Raw genomic sequence first — 25,320 nt, forward strand, 5'->3', positions numbered from 1 at the left:
AATAGGTTTAATGTTAGCTAGTTAGCTAGCTAACTTTAGACTATAACTAGCAATATGAAATGCCATTCTGAGAAAACATTAACATACTACACACAAATCATAAAAATAATGTTAGCTAGCGAGCCAGCCATCTAACATCAGCTAGCTAGCTAACAGCCAGCTTTAATTTGGGGTATTTTGTTTATACATGGAGCTAGCTAGCTAGCCAGCTAAACAATAAACCATAATCCCAATCCATAGAGTAGTAGCAATACAAACCAATTGTCATAGCTAATTAAAATTAACCAAATAGGTTCAATATTAGCTAGTTAGCTAGCTAACATTAGGCAATAACTAGCCATGTGAGATAACATTACTACACACAGATTGAAGCTATAAGCTATAGATCTAAGCATAACTCTTGAGCTGTCTGTATCCTCCTGACTGGTGTTTAATTGTTTATGAAACCAAACATGCTTCTCTGCATCTCTGCTAGAATCTGGATAAAATATTGAAAGGAATGTGAGTCTTATTCAGTATATTATTATGCTTGATTTGCTAAACCCTACAAACCCCAGCTAAGATAGTTAGACAAGCTACCTACTCAAACTTGATTGTTACCCTGAAATTGCTTTTTGGTACATAGGTTCCCAATCTCCCAACCTTATACCTAGCTATCTGGGCTAGCTGAAGCCAACTTCATAAAATGACTAGGTGGCTAGTAGTAGTAGTAGTAGTAGTAGTAATAGTAGTAGTAGTAGTAGTAGTAGTAGTAGTAGTGAGAGAGACAGCGAAAGAGTATACAAAACATTAGGAACACCGTCCTAATATTGAGTTGCACAACAGCCTCAATGTGATGGGGCATGGACTCTACAAGGTGTTGAAAGCGTTACACAGGGATGCTGGCCCATGTTGACTCCAATGCTTCCCACAGTTGTGTCAAGTTGGATGGATGTACTTTGGGTGGTGGACCATTCTGGATACACTCAGGAAATTGTTGAGCGTGAAATACCCAGCCTCGTTACACCTAGCACCATACCCCTTTCAAAAGGCACTTACATTTTTTGTTTTGCCCATTCGCCCTCTGAACGCCACACATACATAATCCATGTCTCAATTGTCTCAAGGCTTAAAAATCCTTCTTTAATTAACCTTTTTCCTCCAATTCATCTACACTGGTGGAAGTGGATTTAACAAGTGACATCAATAAGGGATCACAGCTTTCACCTGGATTGACCTGGTCAGTCTATGTCATGGAAAGTGCAGGTGTTTTAAATGTTTTGTATAAAGTGCCTTCAGAAAGTATCCACAGCCTTACACCTTTTCCACATTTTATTGTGTTACAGCTTGAATATAAAATGGATTAAATTGATTTTTTTTGGCACTGGCCTGCATGCAATACCCCATCATGTGAAAGTGGGATTTCTGTTTTTTGACATTTTTACAAATTAATAAAAAATCACTTGAGTCATTAAGTCTTCAACCCCTTTGTTATGGCAAGCCTAAATAAATTGAGGTGTGTCATTACAAAGATACCAGGTGCCCATCATAAATCAGTTTCCAGAGAGGAAGGAAACCTCTCAGCCAATGCTGACTTTAAAACAGTTACATAGTTTAACCTCTTGGAACCCCCCCCCGGATCCGGGATAATTGTCATCAACTACACTAAATAGCATAGCGCAACGGTCAAATTATCTTCCTAGAAAATATTCGTATTCATGAAATCACAAGTGAAATATAGCGAAACACAGCTTAGCCTTTTGTTAATCACCCTTTCGTCTCAGATTTTGAAATTATGCTTTACAGCGAAAACAATACAAGCGTTTTTAACAATATTTTTACAGTTTTGGAAACTTTAGAGTGTTTTGTATCCTAAGCTGTCAATTATATGCATATTCTAGCATCTGGTCCTGAGAAATAGGCAGTTTACTTTGGGAACGTTATTTTTCCAAAAATAAAAATAGTTCCCCCTAGCTTCAAGAGGTTGATGGTTGTAATAGGAGAAAACTAACCTAATTGACAGAGTGAAAAGAAGGAAGCCTGTACATATTTTCTTTTTTTAATCTTCTTTTTTTCTACCTTTATTTAACCAGGTAAGCTAGTTGAGAACAAGTTCTTATTTGCAACTGTGACCTGGCCAAGATAAAGCAAAGCAGTTCGACACATACAACAACACAGAGTTACACATGGAATAAACAAACATACAATCAATAACACAGTAGAAAGTCTATATACAGCATGTGCAAATGAGGTAGGATAAGGGAGGTAAGGCAATAAATAGGCCATGGTGACTAAGTAATTACAATATAGCAATTAAACAATGGTAGAATGTGCAGAAGATTACAAAGGCATTACAAAGGAGCAAGATAAATAAATAAATACAGTATGGGGATGAGGTATATTGGATGGGCTATTTACAGATGGGCTATGTACAGGTGCAGTGATCTGTGTGTTGCTCTGACAGCTGGTGCTTAAAGCTTTAGCTTTAGTGATTTTTGCAGTTTGTTCCAGTCATTGGCAGCAGAGAACTGGAAGGAAAGGCGGCCAAAGGAAGAATTGGCTTTGGGGGTGACCAGTGAGATATACTTGCTGGGGCACGTGCTACGGGTGGGTGCTGCTATGGTGACCAGTGAGCTGAGATAAGGCGTGGCTTTAACTAGCAGAGATTTGTAGATGGCCTGGAGCCAGTGGGTTTGGCGTTGAGTATGAAGCGAGGGCCAGCCAACGAGAGCGTACAGGTCGCAGTGATGGGTAGTATATGGGGCTTTGGTGACAAAACCGATGGCACTGTGATAGACTGCATCCAATTTGAATACCAATATTCAAAAACATGCATCCTGTTTGCAACAAGGCACTAAAGTAATACTGTTAAGAAAATGTTTAAAGCAATTAACTTTTTTTCCTGAATACAAAGTTTTATGTTTGGAGCAAATGCAATACAACACATGACTAAGTACCACTCTCCATATATTTAAGCATAGTGGTGGCTGCATTCAAGTTATGGGTATGTTTGAAATTGTTAAGGACTGGGGAGATTTTCAGGATAAAAATGTTGTGGAATGCAGTTAATCACTTGCAAAATCCTAAAGGAAAACCTGGTTCAGATTGCTTTCCACCAGACACTGGGAGATTAACCTTTCAGCAGGATAATAACCGAAAACACAAGGCCAGATCTACACTGGAGTTGCTTACCAAGAAGACAGTGAATGTTCCTTTGTGACCGAGTTGTGGTTTTGACTGAAATTTTCTTGAAAATCTATGGCAAGACTTGAAAATGGACAAATATTGTAAAATCCAGGTGAGCTAAGCTCTTACTCAGAAAGACTCACAGCTGTAATCACTGCCAAAAGTGACTCTAACATGTAATGACTCAGGGGTTTGAATACTTAATAAACTAGATATTTCTGAAATGTTTAATTTGCAATAAATTTGGAAACATTTCTAAATAAAAGGTTTCTCTATATCATTATGGGGTATTGTGTGTAGATGGGTGAGAAAAAAATAAATGTAATCGATTTTTTGAATTCAGCCTGTAACACAACAAAATGTGCAATAATATGTATAATATACACTACATGATCAAAAGTATGTGAACACCTGCTCGTCGAACGTCTCATTCCAAAACCATGGGCATTAATATGGAGTTGGACCCCCAATAACAGCCTCCACTCTTCTGGGAAGGCTTTTCACTAGATGTTGCAACTTGCTTCCATTCGGCCACAAGATCATTAGTGAGGTCGGGCACTGATGTTGGGTGATTAGGCCCTGACCTCAAACCCATCGAACAGGTGTTCGATGGGTTTGAGGTCAGGGCTCTGTGCAGGCCAGTCAAGTTCTTCAACACTGATCTCGTCAAACCATTTCCGTATGGACCTCGCTTATGCACGGGGGCATTGTCATGCTGAAACAGCAAAGGGCCTTCCCCAAACTGTTGCCACAAAGTTGAAAGCACAGAATCGTCTAGAATGTCATTGTATGCTGTAGCACTAATATTTCCCTTCACTAGAACTAAGGGGCCTAGCCCTAACCATGTAAAACAGTCCTTGACCATTATTTCTCCTCCACCAAACTTTACAGTTGGCACTATGCATTGGGGCAAGTAGCGTTTTCCTGGCGTCTGCCAAACCCAGATTCGATCCGTCAGACTGTCAGATGGTGAAGCATGATTCATCACTCCAGAGAACGTGTTTCCACTGCTCCAGAGTCCAATGGCGGCGAGCTTTACACCACTCCAGCCAACGCTTAGCATTGCCCATGGTGAGGCTTGTGTGCGGCTGCTCGGCCATGGAAACCAATTTCATGAAGCTCGCAACAAACAGTTTTTGTGCTGCTGTTTCTTCCAGAGGCAGTTTGGAACTCGGTAGTGAGTATTGCAAGCGAGGACAGATGATTTTTATGCTCTATGCAGAACTCGGCGGATCCGTAATCTGAGCTTGTGTGGCCTACCACTTTTCACTGTGCCGTTGTTGCTCCTAGACGTTTCCACTTCACAATAACAGCACTTACATTTTACTGGGGCAGCAATAGCATGGCAGAAATTTGATGAACTGACTTGTTGGAAAGGTGGTGTCCTATGACGGTACCACATTGAAAGTCATTGAGCACTTCAGTAAGGCCATTCTACTGCCAATGTTCGTCAATGGAGATCACATGGCTGTGTGCTCGATTGTATACATCTGTTAGCAAGAATTGTAGCTGAAATAGCCAAATCCACTAATTTGAAGGGTCCACATACCTTTGAATAATATATATATATATATATATATATATATGTATGTATGTATGTATGTATGTATGTATGTATGTATGTATGTATGTATGTATGTATGTATGTATGTATGTATGTATGTATGTATGTATGTATGTATGTATGTATGTGTGTGTGTGTGTGTGTGTGTGTGTGTGTGTGTGTGTGTGTGTGTTAAACAGGACAAATCTGATGGGGCATGTTCCCCTGTGCCCCTTATGAGTAAGTGTTCGGGTAACACTGAGGCATTGCATTACTGTTGAATTAATTTATTTGAGAATCTTGTTCTGTGTAAGGCTTTGGCCCATCCTATTACTACAGGTGAGAGGCAATATCTCAACCCCACTCTCTGCTGCTGAAAAGAAAAGCAGACACATCTTGACTACAGATGCTACTCTTTCAGAGTGTGATGGTGTTTGTTTTGACACCTTTTGGATTAATTTTCTAATTGGATTTTTAAAAACGGATTAACCTCCCGGATCTTCATTTATTAGCTTTTGCGGCCTTTGTGATAATCCGTATAATTACAAACCTAATTTTCTTCCCATTAGGTTCTGCCCTCCAACAATTTCTATGTGTTGATTGTGTTCACTCTCAATGTGTTTGGATGGCGGAAATAATCATGTTTTTCCAATCATGTTTTTTTCTTTTGTTCCATGGTCATTTTGCAGCTGGTGTGCAGTTTCTATTACTTATAAGGGGTGGAAGTTTATCTAAGAAAATCAATAAAATCATGCTCATTATTTCAGTGTAAGTGTCAGAAAAGCAAAAGATATGGTCCTGTATAAACAATATAACTGTTTCAATGTGAAGAAAACACACAGAGATGGAAATAGATGGAACGTCTTGGATTTAAAAAAGTTGAATTGGGAAAAAAACATCACTTGTGGACTTGTGGACAAACATTGTAGCTAGCAATTCCTCACTTTACAATATGAACATGAAAAGATTAAGCGTCATTGTTTAGCTGCTTATGGTCTTACATATTTTGCACAAGTTATACGTATAAATCCGAATACATCCACAGAATCCTCCTTGGTTAGAATAATGATCAGATGTATCATAGAGGCAGTTTTCTTATAACTCCTCCACTCATCTCCCTTGATCAGTTTGCTGTGGATGAAACACAACAATAGACTGCAGACTCTATGAAGTGATTCGTGTTATAAGGAGACCCAACCGATATAACAAATGACTATAGACAAATTGTTCTTAAATTCAAAGCACAAGAGTAAACCATTGAAAGAAAAGAGTTCATTGGCCTAAATTGTGACAGTATGTTGAATAAGTATGTGAGTCAGGGGATATAGGTGGGGCATGATTGCTGGTTTCAGCTGCAGTACTGTGTGAAATGCTTATGATGGCTCAGGATGTTGAAAATGAGTCATTTGCATCAGAGAAACAAGGCCATTCTAATCTGTCCTCAATGTTCATTGAAATAAGATGACAGTCAATTTCACCACAGTAATAAGATGATCTCATCCATTTTAGTGTCCATTTATATTCTTAAAAGAATGTTTATAGTCACATCCATGAAGGTTTTCACATGTCACTTTTTCTTACCAATTTATGCTCTCTAATTATATTCTCTTGTTGTGTGTGTTCCCTCTCTCTCGTAGAGCCGTGACAGAATGGCCGACTGTATGAGTAAAGTCATGCTGCACACGGCCCTCTCATGCTGGCAACCGTTCCTGGGACTGGCACTTGTGGCCGTCTTCATGGGTTCCGCCTTGGGATGTCCCGCCCGCTGCGACTGCTCGGCCCAGAGCAAGTCGGTTCTGTGCCACCGCAAACGCCTACCTAGCATCCCAGACGGTATCCCCATCGAGACCAGGATCCTGGACCTGAGCAAGAACAAGCTGCAGGCCGTCAACCCGGATGACTTTGCCCCCTATCCTGGTCTAGAGGATTTGGACCTCAGTGGGAACGTTATCAGCTATGTGGAGCCGGGGGCCTTCAACCCTCTGTACAGCATGCACTCCCTTAGTCTCAAAAGCAATCGTATTAAGCTCATTCCTATGGGTGTCTTCACAGGCCTGTCCAACCTCACCCGGTTGGATGTCAGCGACAACAATATTGTCATCCTGCTGGACTACATGTTCCAGGACTTGAACAATCTGAAGTTCCTGGAGGTGGGTGACAATGACCTAGTGTACATCTCCCACCGGGCGTTCAGTGGACTGCTGAGCCTAGAGACTCTAACCCTGGAGAGATGCAATCTGACAGTGGTGCCTACTGAGGCCCTGTCCCACCTGCACAACCTGGTAAGACTTCACATGCGATACCTCAGCATCAGCACCTTGCATGCCTACTCCTTCAAGAAGTTGTTCCGATTGCGCCACCTGGAGATTGACAGCTGGACCTCGCTGGACAGTGTGCCGGCCAACACGCTGCACGGCCTCAATTTGACCACGCTTTTCATCACCAACACCAACCTGTCCTCCTTCCCATACCAGGCAATCAAGCACCTGCACTACCTGACGCTCCTCAACCTGTCCTTCAACCGCATCAGACACATCGAAGGCAGGATGCTGTCGGAGTTAGTGCACCTAAGGGAACTGCATCTGGTCGGGGCTCAGTTGTCGACCGTTGAACTGTACGCATTTCAGGGCCTCCGGTGGCTCAAGGTTTTCAACGTCTCCCACAACCGTTTGGACACCCTGGAGAAGGGTGTCTTCCAAGCTCCTGAGGCTCTGGAGGTACTCTTGATCGATGACAACCCCCTGGTTTGTGACTGCCGCCTCATGTGGATCCTGCAGAGGAGGCAGTCCATCTACTTTGGTGACTCGCAGCCGGAGTGCAGTACCCCCGAGGGCATCCGCGGCAGGCCTTTCAGGGAGTTCAAGGAGACCCTGCTCTCCTACTATGTGACATGCACCAAGCCCAAAATACGGGAGAACAAGACGCAAACAATTGCCGTAGACGAAGGTCAGCCAGTGAGACTGTACTGCAGTGTTGAGGGGACCCCCAGGCCGGTGGTGTCGTGGCTGTCCCCACGCCGGCGCCTCCTCACCAACAAGAGCCACGGTAGAGTCATGGTCCACAACAATGGGACGCTGGAGATCAAGGCGGCCGAGGTGCAGGACGGCGGGGTGTACCTTTGCATGGCAACCAACACTGCGGGTAACGACTCATTAATGACCTCCCTAGCAGTGAAAAGCCTGGGGTCGCTCTACGCAAACAGGACCCAGTACTACACAGATCCCAGCAATGCCACTACCAATGGGACTGTCAACGTGACCTACGGCTTGGACCTAAAGACTATCTTAGTGTCGACAGCAATGGGTTGTTTCACATTCCTGGGGGTGGTTTTGTTCTGCTTCCTCCTCCTGTTCGTTTGGAGTCGGGGGAAAGGGAAGCATAAAAACAACATAGATATTGAATACGTACCTCGGTCCAAGTCTAATGGCACCTCTTTAGATGGTGGAGCAGAGGGGGAAGCTGGACCCCGTCGCTTTAACATGAAAATGATCTAACATGGTTTGTGAATCTGGGAATCCAAATGTTGGGAAGAATCTAAGGATTATTTATTAACTTCTGAATTTCCCACTACTGCATGAGAATGCTACCGGGAATGGAAATAGCACTGCAGAGCGCCATAACAGGACACAGGAGTGCAGTCCCAAATCATTCCATCTTATTGGATGCAATGCTACGACATTGTGACGTATGTTTTTGCACAGTTGTCAGTGAGCCTGTCTAACACGGATCCTCCGAAATGAACTTAATTGCTACCCAGGTGACCTGTAAGGAATAGGTGTCAGTAATCAAGCTTTTCAAATTCAATTTATATACCCAAAAGGAATCCATAAGTGCTGGGTTGGAATTAAAGACACTACAGAACCGTGTACAGTACAAATTTGTATCTAAAAGTATTACTCTTATTTGTTTGGTCTTGCACCATGCTTACTCACAGAACAGACTGATCAAACTGAGCATCATTCCCTCCGACCATAATCTGTGCATATGTGTACGTAAATGCTTCATTATGTACGTGTATGTACATATTCATTAAAAACAAACTGTTCATAGCAATACTCATGGGATGCAACGTGAGCCAAAATCTCAATTCCCCCAACCTAAGAAGCAAAATTGTAACTCCCCACTTAAGAAATTGTCCATGAAAATAGGACTTCTACAGGATTGCAACGTCACACTGGAGAAAAGATACCTGTTCCCCTAAATATTTTATTTGATTTATTGTCAACCATAAATGAAAATGTATTTTATTTATCAAAGTGGTTCAAGGTTTTTTTTTTAAGTTAGTATTATAACACTATTCTGGGGAGTAATAAATACTTTTGAGGATCTTGAAGTTGACAGAGAACCTACAAAGACCACTTTTTCATCCTATTTTTGTCTTTTTATTACTTTGACCGTAACCTTTGCCTAATGGCAAAATACATGTGTCCATCTTGCTGCAGTGAAGTTGATATCTTCTCTCCCCAGTAAGAAAATGTTGACTTTGTTGTGGTAGTTCCTCATTTTGTTGTAGAATCATTTAGATTGTGACAAGTTCAAAGTAAAAAAAAAATCATGTATGTGAAATAAAATAAGATTTATTTGTAACATTTTGTGTGTCTACATATTGACTACAATGACAAAGCTAAATTGGGTATTTATCAGTATATAGTATTATCTGCCTGTTGAACTTCTGGAAACAGCAAAGTAACACTAACAGGGAAAAGCCATATGGTTGAATAAAATTGTTAAATTGGAACATTTGAAATATCAATCACTGGCATTAAAGAAACTGAATTGTACTCTACTGTTTTACAGTGTATGTGAATTGTAAGGGTTGTGCATTTCTACAACATCAGATGAGGTTGACAAGGCCATCAGAAGATCTGCAGAAACACATTTACGACAGATCACAGGTTGAGAAAATTAAATGGTTTGAGGCATTGCCTTTCCAGAATGTTCAATTACTGTACACAAAAAATGATCCCGTTCACTCACTAAAAACCATAACCTTTGAACCTTTGTGTGATACCCCCCTCGAACCTTTAAAATCAATGCACATCAGATAGGCATGGTGCAAAATGTCTAGCCTTGACAGCATGATATTGCAGGTAGTTTGTGTCAAGAGGAAGGCGCTATCAGAGGAGGAATGTGGAGGAATTCATTTAACCTTCTGACACAGTCCAAATGAGCACCTGGAGGCATACCATGTATAATTGGATGAGGACAGCAAATCAGAGGGGTATCCTGGGTTAAGCAGATAGCAGATTACAATGCTACAGAAGATACAATGCTGCCCAATTCACTACATTTTCAAGACTGATTTATTAGATTGTTCCTTCATTACTGTGTCCCAGCTGTGCTTTTCTCTGTCTTTAAAATGGTTCATATCATCCCCTTGCTTTACAGTGAATGAGAATGAAATTTAATGTCAAGCAGATTTGTACTTAATCTAATACGATAAACATTTTAATACAAAAAAACTGAGAGCATATGTATCAATTAGGTTATCACTGCTTGTCACTTCTGTAATTATGTTGCACCATAGTTAAATGTAATGTCCCCATATTTGAGGACCCTATTAGATTTTTTTTATTCACGTCAGTCTGGTTTGAGAATGGTAGCCTTATCTGTAAAAGCAGGGTGTCTGTGGAAAACTGAGTATCTTGGCTATCGATCTGTGTCTTAAAATCTTTGATATGGCTTACTACCATATATGGGCATACGAATGTAATAAGGGCAGGCCGAGCCGATGACCTCATTTCAAGCAGAGGAGGTCTAAGAGAGCGAGAGGGAGGAAGAGAGTGAGCTTGAGCTGGTTAAAAATGGCGGGAAAAGGGAGATGGTTTGTTAAAGAAGAATGGTAGAAAGTGTAAGCAGAGTGAGCTGAAGACAGGAGGAGAAAGGAAGTGAATGAGGGTGAAGTATCGGAAGAGGTAGGTGTGGTCAAGTTCTCGGAGCCCGAGGCTTTGCACCGAGGGTCAGGTTAAAGATGAGTCTGTGACAGTAGGAGTGAAGTTTTGGGAAAAGCTGGACCCTTGCCTTTTGGTTTCAGGGTGGGTGAAAACAGAGTAGGGTGCTGTGGAATCGGTGAGGGTAACCAGAAGTGGTCTTTTGATAATTGCTTGTGTTTCTGCTGGTCAGAGGGAGAAGGCTCTCCACGTTAAATGAATGGGGACAAGACATGGGAATTGATTTGCTCTCAAGACATGGGTGCCATTGAAAGGAGTGATTACTGGGGTAGTGGGGTAGCGGTAAATGTAAAAGTTGACTAACTGAATGGGAAGATTCCCGGTGTTTGTGATGCGCGTTGTTTGGTGCGTCGTTTGGTGCGACGCAGACAGTGTGGCATGAGTAAAAGATGGAGCTGATGAACATGGCCTATGTTTTACATTCTCCCAACCAATTGTGCAATTTTGTTTTGCGTAACTTATTTTTTTATTAACTTATTGTGTACATAATGTTGCTGCTACCGTCTCTTATGCCCGGAAAGAACTTCTGGACATCAGAAAAGTGATTACTCACCGTGGACTGGAAGAAACTTTTTCCTTTAACTTCTTATGGCTGCAGGAGCAGTATTGAGTAGCTTGGATAAAAGGTGCCCAGAGTAAACGGCCTGCTCCTCAGTCCAAGTTACTAATATATGCACGTTATTATTAGTATTGGATAGAAAACACTCTGAAGTTTCTAAAACTGTTTGAATGATGTCTGTGAGTATAACAGAACTCATTTGGCAGGCAAAAACCTGAGGAGAAATCCAAACCGGAAGTGAGAAATCTGAGGTTGGTAGGTTTTCAACACAGTTCCCATTCAAATCCCATTGAGATATGAATGACGTTGCACTTCCTAGGGCTTCCACTAGATGTCAGCCGTCGATAGAAATTTGAATGAGGCTTCTACTGTGTTGTGGGACTGAATAAGAACAGAATGAACAGGCGTCAGCTATTTTCTGGTCACGCGCATTCCACATGATCCACTTGCGTTCCGTTGCTCATCAAGACACTAAGGAATTCTCCGGTTGGAACTTTATTGAAGACATATGATAAAAAAAACATCCTAATGATTGATTCTGTACTTAGTTTGAAATGTTTCTTCGACCTGTAATATAACTTTTTAAAGTTTTTGTCCGAAGAAAAGGTCGACCAGCACCAGCATTTGGATAGGTGTACCAAACGCACTAACAAAAGTAGCTAATTGGACATAAATAATGGACATTATCGAACAAATCAAGCATTTATTGTGGACCTGGGATTCCTGGGAGTGCATTCTGATGAAGATCATCCAAGGTAAGGGAATATTTAGCATGTAATTTATTGCTTATGTTGACTCGAAAATGGCGGCTAATTTGACTTGATTGTTCTGAACGCCGTCTCATATTATTGCATGGTTTGCTTTTTCTGTAAAGATTTTTTGAAATCTGACACAGTGGTTGCATTAAGGACAGGTATATATATAATTCCATGTGTATAACTTGTATTATCATCTACATTTATGAGGAGTATTTCTGTTGAATCGATGTGGCTATACAAAATCACTGGATGTCTTAGGAACTAGTGAATGTAACGCCCCAAAGTAAACTCAGATTTTTTTTATATATATATGAACTTTATCAAACAAAACATACATGTATTGTGTAACATGACGTGCTATGAGTGTCATCTAATGAAGATAATCAAAGGTTAGTCATACATTTTATCTCTATCTGTGCTTTTTTTGACTCCTCTCTTTGGCTGGGAAAATGGCTGTTTTTATTGTGGTTTGGTGGTGACCTAACAATTGTTTGTGGTGCTTTCGCTGTAAAGCCTATTTGAAATCGGAGACTGTGGTGGGATTAACAACAAGACTACTTTTGAAATGGTATAAAATACATGTATGTTTGAGGAATGTTAATGATGAGATTTCTGTTGTTTTGAATTTGGCGCCCTGCACTTTCACTGGCTATTGTCATATCATCCCGTTAACGGGATTGCAGCCCAAAGAGGTTTTAACGAGTCCGACGAGAAGGATGTCCTGCTTTCACTGGAACAGGCCCAGATCCACGCCTTTTGCGTGAAGAAAAGGGGAGGCAGATCAGGGATCCTTCTGAGAAACCGGAGGCGAGCGAGCAAACTCCCAATAACTTCCATTCTTCTTGCTAACGTGCAATCGTTGGAAAATAAAATTGATGACCTACTATAAAGATTATGCTATCAACGGCACATTAAAAACTGTAACATCTTATGTTTCACCAAGACGTGGCTGAACGAAGAAACAGACAATATAGAGCTGGCGGGATTTTCCATGCACAGGCAGAACAGAGACTCTACCTTTGGTAAGACACGGGGTGGGGGTGTGTGTCTTTTTGTCAATAACAGCTGGTGTGCGATGTCTAATATTAAAGAAGTCTTGAGGTATTGCTCACCTGAGGTAGAGTACCATATGATAAGCTGTCAACCACACTATCTACCAAGAGAGATCTCATCTGTTTTATTCGTAGCTGTCTATTTACCACCACAAGCGAAGCTGCAGTAAGACCGCTCTCAACCAACTCTATAACGCCATAAGCAAAGAAGAAAATGCTCACCCAGATGTGGTGCTCCTAGTGACAGGGGACTTTAATGCAGACAAACTTAAATCAATTTTACCACATTTTTACCAGCATGTCACACAAAAAATCCTAGACCACCTTTACTCCACACACAGAGATGCATACAAAGCTCTTCCCCGCCCTCCATTTGTCAAATCTGACCATAATTCTATCCTCCTGATTCCTGAATACAGGCGAAAACTAAAGCAGGAAGTACCAGTGACTCGCTCAATGTGGAAGTGGTCAGATGACGCGGATGCTACACTGCAGGGCTGTTTTGCTAGCACAGACTGGAATATGTTCCGGGATTCATCCAATGGAATAGAGGAATACAACACCTCAGTCATCGGCTTCATCAATAAGTCATCCCCACAGTGACTGTACGTTGTCATGTTTTTGGCATCATTAAAGGTGACGACTGTTATTTTATCAAATCAATTCTCAGTAATTATTATTATGTGATTAAACTAACCATGTAAATGTAATTAACTTGGAAGTAAGGCACCACAGAAAATCTCCAGATTACAAAGTTATAATTTTCCGAATATAACTCTTCAGATATTTTAATATATGATCAATTAGTGTTCTATTAATGAACATTTGTGGCAAATAAAGTTTGATTTGAGTGGTGTAATAGAAGGGTCATTGTCTGTTATTTTGAGTTTTGATGATGGTTCTTTGCCTGAGAAAGTGATGCTAGGATATATAAGTTATCCTGCAAAAGTTTTTGTGCCCGTATGGCAGCAGTGTGTAAAAGGGAGTTTCCTAGGTGTGAGAAGTTTGCAGAAGGACATGAGACAAAAGAATACGTAGCATTGAGGAAAGTAGTGGTTTGTAGGGGTGCCCATGGGGCTGGGGATCAGAAATGTCCCATGCAAGAGATGCAGGTTGAGGATTCCAGGGTTAGAGTAGTGCAGAAGTTGTCAGATGCAGAGGCAGTGAAGAAAATAGAGGAAGATGGATCAAGGTGGAGGGATTCTGAGAGGAGTGGTGTGAGTAGTAGATCTGTGCCAGTACAGTGGGATAGGCCAACAAGTGATTTGTCAAATTTAATTTTTATCATTTATAGCAATGGTTATCAACTACTGCAGGGATGGAAATACGTTTCAGAAAATTGAGATTGTGGTGGCAGCTGCAGAGAGGTATTTGGTTGTGTGAGATTTGACATCAGAAGAGTTACAGGGTCTGACAAGTGGTGGTGTCCCATCCTTTCAGGTTGTTGACCTGAGGTAGGACTAAATATTTATTTAAATATTTAAATTGTGTAGGGTGGTGTTAGTTTTTATTATATATTTTTTGTGAGTGTTGTGTTCAATGGTAGGGTATTGGTTTATTTATTTTTTCAAGGTAAGTATATGGGAGTTGTACTGCAGTTTAGTAGGTGTCGATAATGCAACATTTATTGGATGCTAACCACCTCATCGAAGAAGAATACCTCATTTCAAGTTGGCTGCAATTTACATTCCGGTTAGCGTTGTGAAGCATAAACAAAATAAACACGGAATACATCGATACACACCGAAAGGCGGGAATCCACAGATCATTCAAATGTCTTATTTGTCTGCCTGTGACCTACCGTTATTGATCAACAGCCCTGTGAGACAAAATGTTTATTTCACCAATATTTCAAGGTAAGGTTAGATTTGTTCTGTGTTTAAGTTACAGCTACATGGGAGGTATGAAATGAATCCTTAGGTTGGGAGGAATGAATCTAGCCTATTGCCAATGTTATCTGATGTATGACTTAATAGCAACATTGAAAGTCCACCGAGTGCATGAATATGACTCTGCCTGCTTATGCGCCGTAGGCATCCGTTACACGGGGTATTGGCTCTATGGCACTTTGACAGACTTGTAGCCCATGAGATAAGCTTGCCAGGGATATGTCGTTGACCTTGGTGGGACAAAACAAGATGTAGAACCTTTTATGCCTAATGCTGTTGCTACCTGGCTCAGAGGCGAGACGCACCGAGCAAACTACATTACATTGTAAACAGATTTTATCGCTTTAGTTTCATCTCTGTAGAATAAAAATTGGCTTCTCAAGGGGGAAAGAAAGGTCAAAACTAAGAATATCGAACAGATAGCTAACCGTGATCAGGGGATCACAGACCGTGATCAGGGGATTGATTTGGACAACAAGGATTTCGACTCAACAGATGAAGCTTGCTTTCTATGAGGATTGGATCCCGTTTTATTTTCATGACTTTATGAAGCTAATTTACTATATGTATTTTATTTTGTACAAGTTGTCTGCTTTTTGTGCTTTGGATTTAGTTGACTATGTGACAAGTCATTTCAATGTTATATAATTCCAAAGTAGTTATTGTTTATGTGTCATATTATTTCACTGTTTGCTGTTCTAAGTTTCCTCCTTGTAACTTTAGAAAGGTGACTAAACTCTCATGGCCATTGTTTTTTTTTTGTGGTTCTCGCCTTTGTCTCCAAGTGTTACAATTTGCATTGTGTGTGTCCTTCACACCCTCTATGTGAGTCACTGTACAGATAAAGTTTAGCCTTGTTTTTACTCCACAGTAATGTTGTTTTGTAAATGTATTCAACAGTAATTCTGTGTGTCTCACAACAATAAATATATGTTTATTTTATTCACCACCGAGTGGAAGATGTAGAGGAGGTAAAGGTAAACGTCACGACAAAGACAGTGGAAAGAGGAACCATACATTGGTTCAGGACTAACAAGCTGCTTTTTGTGAAATGGAAGGACACAAGGGAAGTAACCATGCTTACCACACAGCATAAGGCATTCAATAATGACCATGTCTCAAGGAGGGTGAAAAAGGAAGAATGTCCCCGTACCTGTTTCTGTGAAGGACTACAATGCCAGCATGGGGGGTGTTGACCTATCTGATGTTCTGATAGGCTACTACCAGGTCCTCCACAAGACCAGGAAGTGGTGTAACACTTTTTTTTACCACTTTGTAGAATTGCTACAGTAAATGCTTTCATTCTTCACAAGCAGATGGCCAAAGCAAAATCTCAAACCTCTCTCTCCCAGTTAACCTTCCGAGAGCAGCTCATGTTGGAAATTACGGAATTGGGGGCCCAAAGCAACCACACAACAATCACAAGACCACCCACTCAAGGTGAGCGCCACTATCCAACACACATGCAAAAAGACAAAATGGAAGAACTGCACAAAACAAAGGGGGAAAAAGGAGGAAATCAGCTACACCTGGGATGTAAAACGAACACGAATGCCATTTGTAAATACTTCAGTTTATTTATATTTTTGCACCTTTTTTAATGATGGACATGTGTGTAACCATGTTTGTGTTTGATAAGATTTTTTTTATATATATATGTTGCTCTTACTGTTTAAGTCAGAAGTTGACATACACCTTGGCCAAATATATTTAAACTCAGTTTTTCACAATTCCTGACATTTAATCAGAGTAAACTTCCCTGTCTTAGGTCAGTTATGATCATCACTTTATTTTAAGAATGTAAAATGTCAGAAGAAGTGTTGAGAGAATGATTTATTTCAGCTTTAATTTCTTTCATCACGTTCACAGTGGGTCAGAAGTTTACATACACTCAATTAGTATTTTCCAAATATACCACATTTTGGCATTTTTACTATTCATGTAATTACACATGAATAGCAGTTACCTTTGTGTTTATCTATTTAGGCGGAAATCTACATATAAGAGTTTAACCATATACTATAGTTGATTTTTTATTGGTTCTCTCATTTTCTCTCTCTTCACCTCATATACTGTGTGCAGTCTCATTCACATTAACGACTTGCATGGTCTTTTTTTAACCCTAACCCTAAATCAGCTATTCCATGGTCCTAGGGAAATCAGAAAACCAAAGACTTTGGTAATTTGTTAAGGAAATGAGGAGGAGTTTGTTGTTCAGTGATGCCCACATTCTGTGTTTGGCACTTGTAGCTGTGCTAGATGAAACATGTACTACTGACAGGTCCCCCAATCTGACCACTATTTCACTTCTCTCCTCAGTCACTAAAGGAAATTAAATGCTGGGCAGGATGATTATTGTATGAGGATGATTTTGCTCATATGGCACTCCACAAAAATAGGTCAGTGACCGACATGGCTGTCCCTTTACCCCCATGACACTCCTTAACCCCTACTGGGGTTAAGAGCTGCCACTCTAGGTGATCTGTTGTGACACCCCGTGGAGCAGTATTGCCAGATGGACGTCCACTGTGCCTTAGTTTATATACCATGCTTTAGCAGTTGTCTCTTTTTAACCGGTGCTAAGAAATCCCTTTTTTTTACCTTTATTTATAATCCTATTGATGTCAGAAGTTCTCTTTCCCTGGGGAAAGGTGTCATGCACTGATCTGTTTCACCTGTCTACTAGGTAACCTCCTAGCCCCTCAGTAACCCGGCTGGTTGCAGTGCCATCACCCCAGTTTCCCGGGATACCCGCTTTCCTCCCCAGGAGCACTACGATAGAGATTCCAGAACCTGCCGGGCCTTTGTGTCCCAGTGCTCCCTGGCTTTCGAGCTGCAAATTTCTTTGTTCCCCGCGGACAGCTCGAAGATAGCGTATTTTATTATGCTGATGAGGGCACTCGCCTGGGCCACGGCGGTGTGGAAGCAACAATCCATCGTCTGCCTCAGTCTGGAGGTATTCTTGGCGGAGGTGAGAAGTTTGAGGCTCTGGTGTCCGGGAGAGATGCTATCCGGAAGTTACTCCAGCTTCGGCAGGACTCCCTCAGTGTGGCAGACTATGCAGTGGATTTGCGCACGACAGCAGCAGAGGGTGCCTGGAACCCGGAAGCGCTGTTTGACACGTTCGTGCACAGATTATCTGAGGAAGTAAAGGACGAGCTTGCAGCCCGGGGACTACCGCCAGATCTTGACTCACTCATCGCTTTAACCATCTGGATCCATGGTCGGCTGTGGGAACGAAGGATGAAGAAGAGGTCTGATTGCGATCCCAATCACTCACTCAAGGATCCTCCCTTGCATCTGATGAACTCTGGAAGTCCACGAAAGAATACGAGCTTACCCAAGTTCCTCCATTAGCCTCCGGAGACTGCCGATTTGCCTTAAAGACTGCCGATTTGCCAGACTTAACACCCAGAGTTGTCTGTATTGCGGTACTGCCAGTAATTGTGTCTACCTGTCCTTAAGGATAATTTTGCTTCTCCTCTTGCTCATCCCCCTCTCCATGCCACCCTGCAGTGGGGCGTCCAGTCCAAGTCCAGGCCAATATGAGTCTTATGGATGTTACTCTGGCATCCGAGCTGGGCATCCCTACACAACTCTTCTCTATTCCCATGAATGTTACAGCGCTGGACGGGCACTCTATAGGCTGGGTCACCCACCATACCACCCCCATCAACCTACGTGTGTCGGAGAACCACAGCGAGATGATCCAATTCCTGCTAATTGAGGCTCCGCAGGTACATGTGGTATTGGGATTATCTTGGCTCCAGCGACACAATCCCTCCATTTTGGTATTTTGGTATTTTATTAGGATCACCATTAGCTGTTGCAAAAGCAGCAGCTAGTCTTCCTGGGGTCCACAGGAAGACTGGTCTACTGGTGCCATCTTGGGATGGAGCCCGTTCTGCCACACTCATTGCCTGAAATTAGCTCTGCCTGTCCTGGGACGTCTTTCTGGGGGCTTGAAAATTGCCCCGAACCTCTCAGCCATTCCCGCGGAGTATCAGGAACCCCGAGAGGGGTTCAGTAAGGCCCAGGCCACTTTGCTTCCGCAACACCAACCGGTACACAAGGATGTTAAGCCGGGTGCGCTGGCACGCCGCTATAGCCCCCGGAAGCTGAGACATTTCCCACCTGCTCCAGAGTCATTAGCCCCTCTGCTGTTTGTCCTCTGTTGCCCTCCATACCCTCTGTATACTTCCTACTTGTCATGTGTCTAGATGTAAGCCCATGTCTCACAGCCCTTTGTCTCCTGTTTCCAATCATGTATGCATCCAGGTAGAATGCCAGGTGGCGTCCCTAGAGGGAGGGGTACTGTCTCATCCTGATCTGTTTCACCTGTCCTTGTGCTCATCTCCACCCTCCTCCAGGTGTCGCCCATTTTCCCCATTATCCCCTGTGTATTTATACCTGTGTTCTCTGTTTGTCTGTTGCCAGTTCGTCTTCTTTGTCAAGTCAACCAGCGTTTTTGTTCGCAGCACCTGCTTTTCCCAGTGTCTCTTTTTCTTGCCCTCCTGGTTTTGACCCTTGCCTATCCTGACTGTGAGCCCCCCTGCCTGACCACTCTGCCTACCCTGAGCCTGCCTGCCATCCAGTACCGTTGCCCCACCTCTGGTTTACTCACCCCTACCTGCCTTGACCTGTCTATTGCATGCCCGTGTTGGATTATTAAACCATTGTTAATTCGACGTTGTCTGCATCTGGGTCTTACCTGAAACGTGATAAAAGGAACATCCTTTTAACTATTTCAAAATGGATTTATCAAATGCATTATTATTTTGTTGAAGGTTGTTCTTTACAAGCTATTTGGTAATGGGGCTCGTGAACCTCAAAGTTTTCCTTTACATCAACCAATCTAATCCAATGTAGTCAGTACGTTTATGGGGAAGCTCTCAAACTTTTACTATTCACAAATGCAAAGAGGCATGTCTATTTTCTGCAACATGTCCCTGTTTTTTTCTTGATGTAGTCAAACGTACATAGTCAAAATGAAATTGTAGCAGCATCATCTCACAGCAGCTGCCGTTGACTCAACTCAACATTCCTCATTCCTCAGCTCGCAAACAGAATAATCATTGCCTATGCAGGACTCGAAACCTGCTGCTACGAATTTACCCTGTGGACATAATGGATTGTCAACAGATTGGATTGTATTCAATGGATTGCCTTCACTGTGTAAGGGGAAAGAATGTAAAGGTGTGGATGGGAAAGGAGAGGGATGGGATGCCCAACATTGACATCAAATGGTACTAGAGTGGAGCTGGCATTTGCCGCAGTCTGGGCAGATGTGAGCGGGACAGGTTGGACGCTGTGTGCTTTCATTAGCTTTCATACACTCCCTCGTGATGTGCTTCCTGCCAAATGAGCTCCCTGGTGATCCCACTGCTGTTCTACCTTTTGACCCACCACCGTCTGGCTGCACTGGAGGGAAATATGTAGAGTATAATATAGTGTGTGTGTGCTCCTCTATTACACATACATATGTGCACTCTACACCCAAACACACACACGCACCCTGCAGATCATAGTATTTGATCTCGCACATCCTGTCAAATACAGAGAGATCCCACGGAAACAAAATACAGAATGGCTTGTACCATTAGTATGTTTGTGTTTTTGTACTGTTTGTGCCCCCCTATCAAATAAATACAGTACCAGTCAAAAGTTTGGACACACCTACTCATTCCAGGGTTTTTCTTTATTTGTACTATTTTCTACATTGAAGAATAATAGTGAAGACATTAAAACTATGGAATAACACATATGGAATCATGTAGTAACCAAACGTGTGTTAAATAAATACACATTTATTTTATATTGAGATTCTTCAATGTAGCCACCCTTTGCCTTAATGACAGCTTTGCACAATCTTGGCATTCTCTCAACCAGCTTCATGAGGTAGTCACCTGGAATGTATTTCAATTAACAGGTTTGCCTTGTTTAAAGTTAATTTGTAGAATTTCTTTCCTTAATGTGTTTTGAGCTAATCAATTGTGTTGTGACAAGTTCTCTCTGATTTGCTTGGGCCAAGCAACACAAGCAATAGACAGACCAGTGGAAATCTGTCCTTTGGTCTGATGAGTCCAAATGTGAGATTTTTGGTTCCATCCTCTGTGTCTTTGTGAGACGCAGAGTAGGTGAATGGAAGATCTCCACATGTGTAGTTCAAACCGTGAAGCATGGAGGAGGGGGTGTGGGGGTTCTTTGCTGGTGACACTGTCTGTGACTTATTTAGAATTCAAGGTACACTTAACCAGCATGGATACCACAGCATTCTGCAGCGATACACCATCCCATTTGGTTTACACAACCACACAACCTCAACCCAACTGAGATGGTTTGGGACGAGTTGGACCACAGAATGAAGGAAAAGCAGTCAAGTGCTCAGCAAAGTGGGTACTCCTTCAAGACTTTTGGAAAATCATTCCTCATGAAGCTGGTTGAGAGAATGTCAAGAGCGTGGAAAGCTGTCATCAAGGCAAAGGGTGGCTACTTTGAAGAATCTCAAATATAAATCAAATCAAATTTATTTATATAGCCCTTCGTACATCAGCTGATATCTCAAAGTGCTGTACAGAAACCCAGCCTAAAACCCCAAACAGCAAGCAATGCAGGTGTAGAAGCACAAATACACTTTGGTTTGTTTTAACACTTAATTGGTTACCACATGATTCCATATTTGTTATGACATAGTTTTGATGTCTTCACTATCATTCTACAATGTAGAAAATAGCAAAAATAAAGAAAAACCCTTGAATAAGTAAGTGTGTCCAAACTTTTGACTGGTACTGTACATTTCCAGTACATGTGTTTAGAGTAATCTTGTTGCCAATATAATGGAAAGGAAAGCCTTTATGCAACTTTGTATGTACACACAAAAGCAAGGTACATTGCCAGCAAGGGAATATAGTGCTATTTCCCTGACTCAATAAATGCCGAACACAATCACTCAGGCAATGGTAAAGAATAGTATGAATGGTAAAGAATAGAGGACAGAAAAAATGATTAGTGTAAACCTTACCCAATCACATGTAATGCTCTTGCTGTGCCAACATCCAATATTTATTTGTTAGTGTGCTGCACAATTCTGTAATTACGTGTTTGACAATCCCGAAAAGACTGCAATGTACACAGAAATGAGGGAAATTGATTTTTTCACCTCCATATTTGTTTAATGATGTGTTTAACTGGAGTTTATAGACACCACACAAAGTTTCAAATAGTTTTCCTAGGAAAATAAATACATATTCCTACAGTAAACAATGGTTGTTCCATTATGTGCACAGTACTGGTTAACAACTGTGTGCATTCCAACTAACAAAGACATTATCACAAAAACTCTCTGGGTGAAGATGGGTCTCACAATGAAATGTTGCCTTATATGTGCCTTAGATAAAGGCAATTGTGTGTATATGTGTTAGTTGGTGTGTGTGTTTTTGTGTAAATAGAGATTGGGCTGGCTATATTCCAAGCACCAATTGGCTGGAAATGGAAACAGATAGTGTCTTTTTAGCTTTTTGCAGCAACATATTTTTCTCAGAATGCCCCATTGAAGCAACCACATTCAAATAGCAAACACTTGAGAACACCATGTTCTACACTTAAACATGTACATCTTTCTTTTTGGGGGGAAACACATTCCCTTTATGGTTCTCCAAATTGTCTTGTATAATCCATCGTTGATATTAACCTAGGTACTTGAGTGAGAGTCCTTTTAGGCTTTGGTAACAACATACAGTACAGTCACACTTCATTCAACACTGCATAGGTTCTTTGCTGATATATTATATATGCAACTAGGGGTGGGGGGAATACATTATAATTCCATCTGGTGCTTTCATCTTTCGCTTTTAGTACAAGCCTCTAATGTCTGGATGCTCCAGAGCATCTTATTATGGTGTAAGGGATGAAGTCAGCTCTCCTCTGTACACTGTGTTGTCTAGAGGCACCTGTGTCCCAGGTACCTACTGCAAGAGGGACAAAAACTGTCAGATGATCAAAGCCACACCACTGTGCTTTTTCTTTCAAGTTGTCAACTTCTCCCCTAAGTTTGATATGTCTCTTTTAATAGCATCTTTCCATTATACAAAAAGAGAAAAAAAATAAGAAAAGGGACAATAATAACGATTCACTCCAATACTAAACTACAGTTGAAGTCTGAAGTCTACATACCCTTTGGTTGGAGTCATTAAAACTACTTTTTCAACCACTCCAGAAATTTCTTGTGAACAAACTATAGTTTTGTCATGTCGGTTAGGACATCTACTTTGTGCATGACACAAGTTATTTTTCCAACAATAGTTTGCAGACAGATTATTTCACTTATAATTCACTGTATCACAGTTCCAGTGGGTCAGAAGTTTACATACACTAAGTTCACTGTGCCTTACAACAGCTTGGAAAGTTCCAGAAAATGATGTCATGGCTTTAGACGCTTCTGATAGGCTAATTGACATCATTTGAGTCAATTGGAGGTGTACCTGTGGATGTATTTCAAGGCCTACCTTCCAATTCAGCCTCTTTGCTTGACTTCTTGGGAAAATCAAAAGAAATCATCTAAGACCTCAGAAAATAATTGTAGACCTCCACAAGTCTGGTTCATCCTTGGGAGCAATTTCGAAACTCCTGAAGGTACCACGTTCATCTGAACAAACAATAGTACTCAAGTTTAATCACCATGGGACGATGCAGCCATAATACCGCTCAGGAAGGAGACCCGTTCTTTCTCCTAGAGATGAACGTACTTTGGTGTGAAAAGTGCAAATCAATCCCAGAACAACAGCAAAGGACCTTGTGAAGATGCTGGAGGAAACAGGTACAAAGTATCTATATCCACAGTAAAATGAGTCCTATGTTGACATAACCTGAAAGGCTGCTCAGCAAGGAAGAAGCCACTGCTCCAAAACCGCCATAAAAAAGCCAGACTATGGTTTGCAACAGCACAGGGGGACAAAGATCATACTTTTTGGAGAAATGCCCTCTGGTCTGATGAAGCAAAAATAGAACTGTTTGGCCATAATGACCATCGTTATGTTTGGAGGAAAAGGGGGAGGTTTGCAAGCCGAAGAACACCATGCCAACCGTGAAGCACGGGGGTGGCAGCATCATGTTGCGGGGTGCTATGCTGCAGGAGGGTCTGGTGCACTTCACAAAATAGATGGTATCATGAGGGAGGGAAAATTTTGTGGCTATATTGAAGAAACATCTCAAGACATCAGTTGAAATTTGGTCGCAAATGGATCTTCTAAATGGACAATGACCCCAAGCATACTTCCAAAGTTGTGCCAAATGCCTTAAGGACAACAAAGTCAAGGTATTGGAGTGGCCATCACAAAGCCCTGACCTCAGTCCTATAGAAAATTTGTGGGCAGAATGGAAAAAGCATGTGCGAGCAAGGAGGCCTACTAACCTGACTCAGTTACACCATGAAACTGGTATATTTATTTATCACAGTTTTTTTGAACCAATTTTGGTCTTTAATGCAGGGCCGACAGACAAGTTCCTTACTTTTTCCCCCCTCCACTTGCCTATTCCATGCTGGAATTAGTTGTTTGTAACTTCGGTAGAGCAGACATTTACTGCTGCATGTGTGACATAACTCCACCAGTCCTATTTATGATATAATTTACGAAGATGATACCTTTAAAAAAATGTTTTCATCGAAAATATGAGTTTATTTTATCAACATTGAGTTTAACCACAATATTTGTTCTGTCCTTTCTTTTGAAATAAACTGAAGTTGCAACTAACTTTCTATGGCTTGTTTTAAAAATAACGATATTTAGTTTTCAAATCTCCAAAAGTGAGGGGTTGTAATCTCAGTAAAGGGGAAAAGGACATTCTTGAACATAGGATGGGACATTACTAATTTGCTAGGGAACCTGATTTAACCCTTGTGTTTTCTTAAGGGTAAAAAATGACCCGCCACTATGTTTAACAGCAGGGAAAACCCCATAAATTATATTTTTTTCAACTTGAAATTTGATGAGTGACTCCAACATTATAAAAATTGAAACATCTTCTTTGTTCATATTTCCATGAAAGCTGCACACCACCAGGGTACAAAGATTGTCTTAGGGTCATTTTTGACCCAGCAGTTAAAAAATAATTTACACACCACAAAACACACACAATGAGAAATTGAGATTATGTGTGCTACTGTGTAGCATGTGTAGCATCTCCCCTCCACAACCCCACAACCCCACACTTGACTCAAGTTCACAGAAAAAAATAAAAACAATTTTAGACAAAATAAACAACATTTCAGACAAAATTAAAACTTCTTGAAAGTTTACGAATGGGGAATGCAGTCAGAGGCTATAAAGGTGCTGCAGATGACAGTCTCCCCAGTTCTCTCTTTGCTGAAGCCATGAGTTCACGTTTCAATACCCAACAGGGCATAG

General features: G+C 41.4%; 1 protein-coding gene across 1 annotated transcript in view; it reads left to right on the top strand.

Annotated features, from left to right (window-relative positions):
- The window catches only part of LOC112256324 (leucine-rich repeat and immunoglobulin-like domain-containing nogo receptor-interacting protein 2), a 383,684-nt gene extending 374,238 nt beyond the window's left edge, over positions 1-9,446 (top strand). The window contains exon 5 of the mRNA XM_024429491.2: positions 6,346-9,446. Within this exon, the coding sequence (XP_024285259.1) occupies positions 6,358-8,202 (1,845 nt within the window). The 5' untranslated portion in view covers positions 6,346-6,357 and the 3' untranslated portion in view covers positions 8,203-9,446. The remainder of the gene's footprint in view (positions 1-6,345) is intronic.
- Positions 9,447-25,320: the final 15,874 nt, after the last annotated feature.

This window comes from Oncorhynchus tshawytscha, linkage group LG08 (assembly GCF_018296145.1).
Source record: "Oncorhynchus tshawytscha isolate Ot180627B linkage group LG08, Otsh_v2.0, whole genome shotgun sequence".
NCBI classification, from domain to species: domain Eukaryota; kingdom Metazoa; phylum Chordata; class Actinopteri; order Salmoniformes; family Salmonidae; genus Oncorhynchus; species Oncorhynchus tshawytscha.